The following is a 12365-nucleotide window of genomic DNA, read 5'->3' on the forward strand; positions in this document are numbered from 1 at the left end:
GAAATACAAAGAATGAATATTATTGAGAATTTGCAATATGTTGTGGTTGAAAAATTCTCATATGGAGCTCCTGAGATTAATGAAATAAGAGAACTAATCCCAAAACAATGTGGAATCATTGGGGGATGTCAGATAGGTTATCTGAGAAATAGGCATATTCTAATGAGATTTGACTGTATTGAAGACTACATTAGAATATTATCTAAGAATTCATATTACATAATTGCTAAGGATGGTTATGCATATCAAATGAGGCATTTTATTTACGATGCCAACTTCAAGGTTAGTGAGGAGACATCACATGCAACTACATGGATTTCCTTTCCAGACTTACTTCCAACTTTCTTTGTGGAGAAAGTTTTGTTATCTCTTGCGTCTGTTGTTAGGAAGCCTTTACAGCTAGATCTTGCTACAATAAATAAGACGCGTCCAAGTTGTGCTCGAGTAAAGGTCCAATTGGATTTACTTACTGATAAACCTGAATTTGTGCAGATGCAGTTAGAAAATAATGACATTCAAGAAAATTCAATTGTTAAAATAAAGATACAATATGATTCATTGCCTGCTTATTGCAAGTAGTGTAAATTACAAGGGCATGCAGAAGATGATTGTAGAGTACTACACCCAGAGTTGGTGCAACAACACAATGGGGATAGGCCAAAAGAATCACAACATATTGACAACAAACAACTCTACAAAGGGGCTATAAAAAGTAAATGGAAACCTACTAATAAAACAATTAGAAAGAGAACTGGAGAAATTATGAATGTTAAAGTAGTGGAAAGTGCAGAGGTCATTAGCAATATCAATTATTTTGATGTTCTGAATCAACAAAATCAAAATGAAGAGGAGGCCATAGAGGTAGGAGCTTCAAATAAGATGCAACAAGGAGGTGAGCTGATTAATAAGGTGAATTTACCAAAAAGTCAAACCAACATAAAAGAGGTTGCTTTGGAGAAAGCAGACATGAAAGATGGCGAAATAGCTGAGAATAAGGTGGAAGAAGAAGAGGTTGATGATGTTGAGGTTGTGTTGAATACAACAATAAGTGAGACAAAAGATGTGAACAAGGAGGAAGAGAGGGATGATGGCGGTGAAATAAATAAGCAGCAGTTGACAATTGTGGACAGTGACTTAGAGCTTGCAGATTATGACATTCCTTTACAGATTATGAAACCAAAAGAAGATTGACATCCTTCACTGTTACAGAGGCACCTTCTAAAGAGTGGTGAAGAGGAGGATCACAACATTCTGACTGTCGTTTGCCCCAAGTCACAGCCTGTCCAGATGTTACATGAAATGGTTTCTCATCAAGGTTCTGGGAAACAACAAGTAGCACAATTCATTGAGAATGGTGCAGCAGAAGATAAAGATGAAATAGATTCGTTGCAACCTGATAACAGAGTGTTTAAAGAGGCAGGAGTAAAACCTTCAACATCAAGCAAACTCAAAGGTAAAGGTAAATGTGAAATATTACCTACAAGATCTAATCCAAATAGAGGGACAATGAGTGGATCGAAATGATGATGAAGACTTTGTTTTGGAATGTGAGATCAGTCAGATCTCAAAATTCATTCCACAAAATACAAATGTTACAAAGACATCATAAGTTTTCTAGCATAGCTTTGATGGAGCCTTTTCAAAGAACTAACAGCATTCAAAGATACAAAAGGAGATTGGGAATGGAGTATGCTAATCATAATTGCAACGAAAAGATTTGGGTGTTCATTTTTTATCAATTCCAGGTGGAGGTTTTGTAAGACTCTGAGCAAATGCTGACTCTTAGTCTGAAGTTCATGGAAAATAATTAATTTTTTGTTGTTTCTATGTTATATGCAAAGTGTGATGCTGAGGAGAGGTTAAATTTGTGGAATGATATTTACTGCATTAGTAATTATATTAGCAATTCACCCTGGCATATTGGGGGGATTTTAATGTCATTATGAGTGATGAGGAAAAGTTTGGGGTCTGCATGTATACCCTGATGAATATGAGGACTTTGCTTTTTGTGTAAACTCATGTGAACTGGTGGATGTCAATTTCAAAGAAAGTCCTTTTACATGGTGGAATGGAAGGATAGATAATCAGTGTATTTTCAAAAGGCTTGATAGGTTCTTTATGAATCAGACATTTATGGGAAAGTTTGGGATAGTAGAAGTAGAACATTGATAAGGTCTGATCATGCTCCTATGTTGCTTACTTATGGTCAACAGAATCATTATATCAGAAGACCTTTAAGATTTCTCAAATTCTGAACAGAAAAAACAGACTTTCAGCAGATTGTACAAGAAAGTTGGGTGTCAGATGAGGTGGATGTGTTTATAAATTGGACACAAAAGATGAAGAAGACTAATGTTGCCTTGTCAAACTAGAGTAACGTATCTTTTGGAGATATCTTCAAACAATTATCTATTAGGGAGGAGATTGTTAGAATGAAAGAAGAATTATTTGAAGCTGCCCCTATTGCTGATAATAGAAGAATACTACATCAGGCTCATGCAGAATTAAAGAAATATGTGCATTTTGAAGAAGAATATTGAAGACAGAAAACAGGTATTCAATGGTTTACAGAGGGGAAAAAATACAATGTTCTTTCGCAATCTAGTGAAGGGCAGGGGAAAGAGCTTGAATATTAACAGAATACAGAATATGGGAGAAGTATGGGTGGAATGAGTGGAATAGGTAGTAAGAGCTGCTCAGGAGTTTTTTCAAAAGCAATTCACAGGCCATCATAATGGTGAAAATGCCTCTTTATTGAGATATATTTATCCAAGTATTAATGCAGGGGCCAACAGTAAACTGAATGAACAACCTACAAGAGAGGAGGTAAAGAAAGTTGTGTTTGATCTTAATGGAGACAATGCAAGTGGCGCTGATGGTTTTTCTGGGTATTTTTATCAGCATTGTTGGGATATTGTTGGTGATGATGTAATTGTTGCGGTTAGTGCCTTCTTTAAATGGGACACTCTTCCTAAGTCTATTACTCATACTAATTTGGTTTTTTTGCCTAAAAAGGACATAATTCAGTCCTACTCAGACATGAGACCAATTAGTCTAAGTAATTTCATTAATAAAGTAATTTCTAGGGTGATGAATGATAGAATTGAGATGGTACTTCCATCTTTGAATTCCCAAAATCAATCAGGTTTTGTGAAGGGGAAGAGTATCACTGAGAATGTTTTATTGACCCAGGAAATTATAGGTGACATAAGTAAGAGAGGTAAATCAGCAAATATAGTCATCAAGCTGGATATGGCAAAGGCTTATGACAGGGTTGATTGGAGTTTTTTTATAAAAGGTGTTGGAAAAAATGGGCTTTGATGCTGGTGTTGTGGGTAAAATTTGGAGATTGGTTGCTAACAACTGGTATTCTATCCTACTCAATGGGCAGGCTACTGGTTTCTTTCACTCTACTAGGGGTTGAAGCAAGGGGACCCTCTATCTCCTACTTTATTTATTCTTACTGCTGAAGTACTGTCAAGAGGTTTAAAGGTTTTGTTTTGTAATGAGGTCTACAAAAGTTTTGGGCTACCTAAATGGAGTGATCATATAAATCATCTTGCATATGCAGATGATACTATTATCTTTACTTCTGCAGATGGGAAATCTTTAGACTTATTGATGAATGTTCTGAGGGAGTATGAAAAACAGTCAGGGCAGAAAATAAATATAGAAAATGGCTTCTTTTTTTGTATATCATAAGACAACACAGAACTTGATCTCTAGTGTTGAAGAAAATACTAGTTTTATTAGAGAAAAGCTTCCTATGATGCATTTGGGTTATCATATTGGTGATGCTAAAAAGAAAAAAAATACACTTTTCTGAATTGATGAAGTAGGTTCATAACAAACTGCAAACATAGAAAGGGAAATTACTGTCTTTTGGAGGTAAGGCAGTATTCATTCAAAATATTTTAAATAACATTCCTATTTGTCTCATGTCTGTTATTATACCCCCAAGATGTGTCATTCTAGACTTGCATAGAGTCTTTGCTAAAAAAAAATTGGAAGTTTAGAGATGTAGGAAATAACAAGCATTGGGTGTCTTGGTCTGAGCTCTGTAAACCTAAGGAAGAAGGTGGATTGGTTATTTAGAACACAAAAGACATTATGGTCAAATTTTATGTGGAATAAATATTGCAAAAAAGAAAGGCCACAATTGGTTGAATGAAAAAGTGGTTCATTAACCTGGAAGTATATGCTAGAGGTTAGAGATTTGATAAACCAAAATATTTGGTGGGAACCTAAAAATGTTCATTCAAGTGTCTGGTATGACAACTGGACACAGTTAGGAGCACTCCACTACATATTGCCTATAGATACTGCTAAACACATGCAGTTGGAAGAAGTTAGACAATGTTATTTGAATGGGGAGTGGAATTCTCACATGCTGCAAACTAGTTTTGGGGATGAAGTTAGTAGACATATCATACAGTTGGGAAGAAACTCCGAAGATGATGAACAATGGGACAAACCTTGGTGGATACTAAAGACAGATGGAAAATTCTCCATAAGTTCTACTTGGGACTTTCTGAGAGAGAAACATGGGATTTGTAAGAACTTCAACTATATCTAGAATAAATGAATCCCTTTTAAATATCCTTTTTCATATGGAGACTTTGGAAACAAAGACTTCCTATAGGAGAGGTTCTTGTCAGAAATAGGATGTGTGATAGGGTGGTTTGTTGGTGCTGTGAGGATGGAGTTCAGAAGACTATCGAACACCTCTTCTTTAATTGTGCAACATCTAACTATGTATGGAGATATTTTGGAGGCATGGTAGGAGTAGAAGGTCCTTTTTTGCAGTTGAAAGACAGTGTTTATAAATGGTGGAATACATATGCTTCAACACAAGTTAAACCATTATTATAGTTGTGCCAATGTTCATTTTGTGGCAAATATGAAAAGAAGAAATGTTATTAAATTTGGAGATTTTATGTCTGCTATGACATGAGAGGAGGTATAGTAAAAAATTTAGTGTTATTGGCAAATCATTTATATCCTTGGATACATAGGATACCTAATAACTGGCCTGATTTGGTAAGATACTTGGCATACTATACTCCTAGGATAGGTTGTAAGGTGGTTTATTGGAACCTACCAAGGGAGAATTCCTTCAAATACAATACAGATGGGGCCTTAAAAGGTAATCCTGGGCCAAGCTCTGCTGCCTTTTGTGTTCGAAATTATCAAAGTGATCATATACATGCTGAAACAAAAGTGATTGAAGTGGCAAACAACCTAGTGGCAGAAATTGTAGCACTGAGATTAGGACTGGTTAGAATTTATTTCCCCTGGTTATGGAAACTGATTCATTAGCTACCAAGAATATGATAGATGGTTTGTGGAACTTCCCTTGGGAGGTGGCATTGGAGATAAGAAGAATTCAAGTTCTTAACGAAGGGTTGGAGGTGGCAGTTGAACATTCTCTGAGAGAGGGAAACAAACTGGCGGATTTTATGGCTAATTTTGTGTTTTCTTTTGCAGGTACTGACACAATTAGTTTTACTAGTTTCCAAGATTTACCTAATGAAGCTAAGACTTTATTAAACATGGACAAAAGCAAAATTCCTAATCTAAGGATACGAAAGCTACACAATACAGGGAGTGAGCACAGTGACTGATACAAAATTCGAATTGCTTGACATCTCTAAATCTCAAGTCAAAATAAGAGCCCAGAGGTCATACAAAGCAGAAACAACACACACAAAGGGAAGATGCTCGCAAATCAGAAATAAATAAAATATAATTAACAACGTACTTGACGTAAATCAGAGTAAGTTTATCCCAAAGAGCCCTTTGTTGGGCTCAATCTGTCAAGGATAAGGGATCAAAGTTATGAAGGTTACTTTAGGTGAAAAAAATAACCATGAGATCAAGGAAATCACCTAGCTTGAAGCTTCTTTGCAGATACTCTGAGGTGGAGAAGTTTCCGATTGGGATGATTTCGCGATGTTGGTGGGACTTGTCAACGTCCAAAGTGAAATACACCCAAAACTCAAAATACAGGTTGGTTGTTTCAAGGCGGTCAAAGATGGATCAAGAAGAAGGAGCATGGTGAGAGCTTTTGTAAACTTAAGATTGCTGAAATAGGGACCAAATGGAAGGAGCAACTCAGGAGGAAGCTGCAAGAACTCAAAGAACGTTCCTCTTTCTATTTAGGATTAGCTTTCCAAATTAGATTTTTCTCTTTGTTATTTGGATCGGGTCTATTATGGGCTTGGTATTAATTTGTAACTTTTGGTTCCTTTTAATAAATGGGGCCTGCCCCATCCTTTAATTAAAAAAAAAATATAGGACGAAGGGAGTAATTGACCCAAGTGCTATCTTAATCCAAGACTTTGCTATTTCAGATACACCAATCTGAAATATTGATACTTGCTCTTTAATTTGAGTGGTTAATAATGCACCTAAGTATGATATTGAGCTAGGCTACACATGAATCTAATATATATGTATATGCCTAAAATATAAGAGAAAAGTTGTTGCACACATAATTTCATTAAAGTTTGAGTGGAATATCCTTTATAAAAAAAATGGACAACTCATCAAAATTTAAGAAAATACATAAAATAACCATGATCATTTAAATCCTTTTAGACATTATTTCAAAATTGATGTGGAGCAATTACAACCTTCTCTAATATTTGAAAGAACTTAGGCGTCTGACTTAAACTTTTAAAATAATGGATAAGATATCTTAGAACATGGTCTAAAACCCATAATATTAAATTATGTTAATCATGGCTACTTATCGGAGAAAGTGGTCATATTTCATATTAAGCCACTTTTTTATGATCTAGAAAACGATTATTATTCCTTAAAATCGTCAATCTATTTTCTCGTAACTTATTATTTCATTATCTTTTAATTGGATACGAAAAATGTTGTAGAGTGAATGAAAAAGTGAAATTATTATTAAGAAAAAAGATTTTTTTATATTTATTTATTTTGAAATGAATGTTTTTTTTCATTTTTGTGGAGTTAAGGGACTCCATAACTTGTTTGAAGAGGTAATATCTCATATGATCACTCAATTTTGAATACTCTCAACTCAGGCTTATTCACGTAGAAAGTCACTTAATTTTGTTTTATTACTCAAAAGTCACTCAATTATTGGTATTTTACTTAGAAATTCATTCAACTATTAATATTTCATTTATAAAGTCACCCAATCAACTTAATTGTTTTTTCATTAAATTTTGTTAAATTAAAATATCTATTTTAATTATCTTATCGACCCACTCTAGTTATTTAATTATATTTTTCTTCTGAAAAATGTACCGTAGCGATTGACAAAAAAAAAATTCTCTTTTCTATTCCAGCAATTGTCTAACTGGAACTAATGCTGAAAATGTTTTTTTTTTGTTTTATAAAAAAGGTTGGAATCAAGAAGTTGAGAAGTAATCCCAAAAAAAAGAGAAAAAAAACCGTAGCAATCTTATTATCTTTTTTTTAAAAATAGTTTAAAACAAAAAATATATTTAAAAAATAATTAAAATGAGCATCTTATTAGTTTTTAAAAATAAGTTTAAAACAAAAATTATATTTTAACAAAATTTAATTTAAAAATATTTAAATTAGTTGAGTGACTTTCTACGTAAAATATCAATAGTTGAGTGACTTTCTTGATGAAATACTTATAATTAAGTGACTTTTGAGTTATAAAATAAAGTTAAGTGACTTTTCAAGTAAATTAATCTAAATTAGGTGATTTTCTAAAAAAAACTATCGAAAGTTATTGCACAAATAAATGCAAATGACCATAAAAACTATCAAAATTAAATTAGAGTAAACATGTTGACCCCAAACTAGGGAAAAAAAAAAGATTTGGACATTCAATTCAAAATGCATATAATTAAAGAGCAGATTTTAAAACAAAGCAAATTCTTGGTTGTAAAAGTTATCTGTCACAGCACTAGTGTTTAGTGTATAGTATACCAACCTTCTCTTTTAGCAATGGCGGAAATAGTACATGATTTTTTTCCATTGATGAGAGTTTACAAAGATGGTCGAATCGAAAGGCTGACGGGCGAAGGTTTTGTCCCACCTGAATCGAATCCTGAAACTGGACTACAAATCAAAGACGTTGAAACTGATCCACAAATTAACCTATCAGCAAGACTCTACCTGCCCAAAATTGTCGACACTGTTCAGAAAATTCCCCTTTTTGTCTACTTTCACGGTGGTGGTTTTGTGATCGAATCTGCTTCTTCACCTTCATATCACAAGCATCTAAGCAAGGTAGCAGCTGAAGCAAACGTTGTTATCGTTTCTGTTAACTACAGGTTAGCTCCTGAGTACCCTTTACCCATAGCTTATGAAGATTCCTGGCTAGCTCTCAAATGGGTCGCTTCACATGCTAATGGAGATGGTCATGAGCCATGGCTAAAAGATCACGCCGATTTCAATCGCGTTTATTTTGGGGGAGATAGCGCGGGTGGTAACATTGCACACCATATAGCCATTCGGGTCGGGTTGGAAAAGTTGGATGGTGTGAAACTTGAAGGGATTTTCCTTGCCTGTCCATCTTTCTGGGGGAAGGATCCGATTGACGGTGAGGGGGAAATCCTGGGTGCCAAGGATTTCGTTGAGAAGCTATGGTTGTTTGCGAATCCCAACAGCTCGGGATTAGATGACCCGTTGATCAACCCGGAAAAGGATCCGAAGTTGTGTATGTGGCCGGAAAAGATCCGTTGAGATTCAGGGGATTTTACTATAAGGAGGTGTTGGAGAAGAGTGGGTGGCCGGGGACGGTTGAGGTTGTGGAAGTTAAAGATGAAGAACATGTGTTTCACCTGTTTGCTACAGAAGCTGAAAATTCCATGGCCATGATGAAAAAATTAGTTTCTTTCCGTAATCACTTCTAATCATGGAATTGGGTACTATTTTTATGAATAAATTGGATGTAATTGTTAAAGATTTTCCCATGGTAAATCTCTTTCTTATTATATTTCTCAATCTTCCGAGAATGTGGCTTATTGATTTTATGGACTATCAACAAGGTTTAATATAGAGTGATAAGTATTTCTTTGATCGAGGTCCCGGATTCTTAGGTATGAAGTGCATCTAGTTCATTAATCTGACTCTCCATTTATGGAGCATCTAGCCACACTGCTTCAACTTGTTATTTCTAAGATGGAACAAACTGTAAAAGTGATGAAAAGGAATACCACTAACATACTCCCTCCGTCCCTTTTTAGTTGTCCACTTTAGAAATGGCACACAGATTAAGGCAACAATGATTAGCACAGTGAAGTTACAATTTTACCCTTATGACAACTTTTTACTTCAAAATTACAATCACTTATTTGAATTCAAGTGAAATAAATTGGAGGGAAACAACATACACTTTTACAATTTTCAAGAAGTGTAAATAAGGGTATAATAGGAAAAAATTTGTTGTCATTTCTTGATTTGTCAAAATGGACAACTAAATAGGGACAACTAAAAAAGGAAATATGGACAAGTAAATAAGGACGGAGGGAGTACGTTTTTGTTTTATAAATAAAAATATAAAAATAATTGGAAAACCAATTTGAATTTACGATTTTGATTTTTGAGTCTTTAAGGTAAGTATGACAATTAAATAACCACATCATTTTTTAGAATGTATACTTTTAATGGAAAAGGGTCAAAATTCTCCCTGAACTATACGAAATAAACCACTTATATCCTCCATTACATTTTGGGATCAAAAATACTCCCGCAATTATCCCAGGAGACCACAAATACCCTCAAGAGTTAACACCCCAATTTTTTAGTGACGTGGCAAGCCACATGGGACTAATCCCTCCACCTAAGCATTGTCAACTAAGATTCACTACAAAAGAACTTGACTTGTCGCCACAAAATCTCAAAATATTGCCACTAAAGGCTATAAGTGATTTTTAGTAGCGACTAAGGCTCCAACAACCATTCGCTAGTAAAACCTATTTTTTCAACAAAAAAATATGATAATTAATTTTCGATTGCGACCTAATTTTCTAAAATAAATAACTTGCAATATCCATATTGAAAACATCCAATATTATTACGAAAAATAATCAAAATTACTTCTCGATTCAAATCTCCTACTATATATATATATAATGCATCATTGTACATTTTATACATTTACATATCACATAAAAATAAAACATATAGTGTCTTCAAACTCCTACTTAATCGATATCATATTTGGTTTTTAAAAACAATGAAGAAAAAAACACAAAATTAGAATTTAATGTTAAAAACTTTTAGTGACGATTTTCTGGGCTTTTGTGGCGACTGTTGTTGCCGTTAAAGGTCTAGTTCTTTTGTAGTGAATCCTAGTTGGCAACGCTTAGGTGGAAGGATTAGTCCCACGTGGCTTGCCATGTCAACAAAATTTTGGAGTGTTAACTCTTGAGGGTATTTGTGGTCTTTTCGGATAACAACAGGGGCATTTTTTATCCCAAAATGTAACGAAGGATATAAATGGTCTATTTCATATAGTTTGGGGGCAATTTTGACCCTCTTCCATACTTTTTATCGTTTATCAAGATTGTTGTCGCTCGAACACTTGTGCCGTGGACTAAGTTTTACTTATTCATGGACTATTTTTCATTTTTTATCTACATTAGTACTAAAAAACATAACATAATATTAAAAATGACAAAAGAATACCAACATGGGTTGTGGTGCATTGGTGGGAGTGTTTCACCCTTAACCAGAGGTCTCGGGTTCGAGTCCTGGGTATGGAAAAAATCATGTTAGGAGCATCACCCCCGAATGGGCCCTGCAGAGCGCGATCCGAATTTAGTCGGAGCTCCAATGTGGGATCCGGACACCGGGTGGAAAACCAAAAAAAAGAAATGACAAAAGAATTAAAGAAATGTGTGGACATACTATGAGTCCCTGAAGAAACGCAGAGCGCGATTCAGATTTAGTCGGAGCTCCAGTGTGAACTCTAAACACCGGGTGGAAAACCAAAAAAAAGAAATGACAAAAGAATTAAAGAAATGTGTGGATATACTATGAGTCCCTGAAGAAATGTGGATGGAAAATTGATGTGGAAATTAAAGAAACAGAAGGGGAAGAACATGTTTTTCATTTGGTTAAGCCAACTTGTGAGAGAGCTAAGGCCCTGATGAAATGGCTAGCCGATTTCTTTCAACAAATCAAAGCTGAATTCTTGGTTGTGTAGAATTTCTGTACTATTTCAGTTGTTTCTTTTTCTTTTTATTGATCAAATAATTAGCCTTTTGGACTTAGAATTTGAAATTATTGATTTGGATAGAGATTGATTTGAAGTTGAAATATTGTTTGGACTTGTCATTGTGACAGGAGAAATCATTTTCACTTTTAGAGCCTGTTTGGATGGGCTTTTAAGCTGGTCAAACTGGCTTAAAAGTCAGTTTTTGACTTATTAAAGTGTTTGACAATTATCAAAGTGACTTATTTTAAGTCAAAAATGATTTATTTTAAGCCAAAAGCTAAAAGCTAGGTGAGGGGAGCTTTTTTTTTTAACTTAAAAGTCATTTTATGTTGACCAAGTATATTACCTTTTTGCCCTTAATTCTTTTATACAATTTCCAAATTGCCCATATTGAATTATTATTATTATTATATTATTTTATTTTTAAAAATTATTATTATTATTTTTTTTTTAATTATTATTTTATTATTATCATTATTATTATTATTATTATTATTATTTTTATTATTATTATTATTATTATTTTATATTATTATTATTATTATTATTATTATTATTTTGTTATTATCATTATTATTTTTTATTATTATTATTTTATTATTATTATTATTATTTTATATTATTATTATTATTTTATTATTATCATTATTATTATTATTATTTTATTATATTATTATTATTATTATTATTATTATTCCTCTTATAAATAATTTGTGGTGGTAAAGAAATATGTGAATGATAGGAAAATATTATTACTTATGGATGTAAAATATAAATTAATTTTGTTTTAATTTTTTTTAAAGTATAAAAACCTTAAATTAATCAACTTTTCATCATGTTAACAACTTAAAGGGTATTTCAGACATTTTGATAAAAAAAAAAGTATTTACCCGCACTTATTTGCCAAACACATCAACAACTTTTTTTTCAACTGCAACATTTTTATCCAAACACATAATTACTTATTTTAAAAATAAGTTCCAGCATTTTAAAAAGTTACTTTTTAAAAGTTATTTTTTTTAAATCAATCCAAACGGGCTCTTAGTCATTAACTAGTCTCTCCATCTATGGAACACTTTTTTTTTTTTTGCTTAGAAGGGATGCACTTATTTTGTATGTCTTGAAAATTCATTAAATATACCTTTAAAAAAAATTACTCCATTTAGTTTAGGACTCACTCAATAAC

The 12365-nt window shown here is 33.3% G+C and overlaps 1 protein-coding gene across 1 annotated transcript; it reads left to right on the forward strand.

Moving 5' to 3' along the window:
• Positions 1–7959: 7959 nt before the first annotated feature.
• On the forward strand, positions 7960–8700 carry LOC125815080 (probable carboxylesterase 7). The gene has a single exon (XM_049494479.1). The coding sequence runs from the start codon at positions 7960–7962 to the stop codon at positions 8698–8700; it is 741 nt and encodes a 246-aa protein (XP_049350436.1).
• The last annotated feature ends 3665 nt before the right edge of the window (positions 8701–12365 follow it).

Source organism: Solanum verrucosum, unplaced genomic scaffold (genome assembly GCF_900185275.1).
Source record: "Solanum verrucosum unplaced genomic scaffold, falcon-dt-bn FXZP01000261.1, whole genome shotgun sequence".
Lineage (NCBI taxonomy): Eukaryota > Viridiplantae > Streptophyta > Magnoliopsida > Solanales > Solanaceae > Solanum > Solanum verrucosum.

Bases quoted from the DNA above. Each gene is read 5' to 3' on its own strand.
- LOC125815080 (XM_049494479.1), top strand. From the start codon at position 7,960: ATGGCGGAAATAGTACATGATTTTTTTCCATTGATGAGAGTTTACAAA.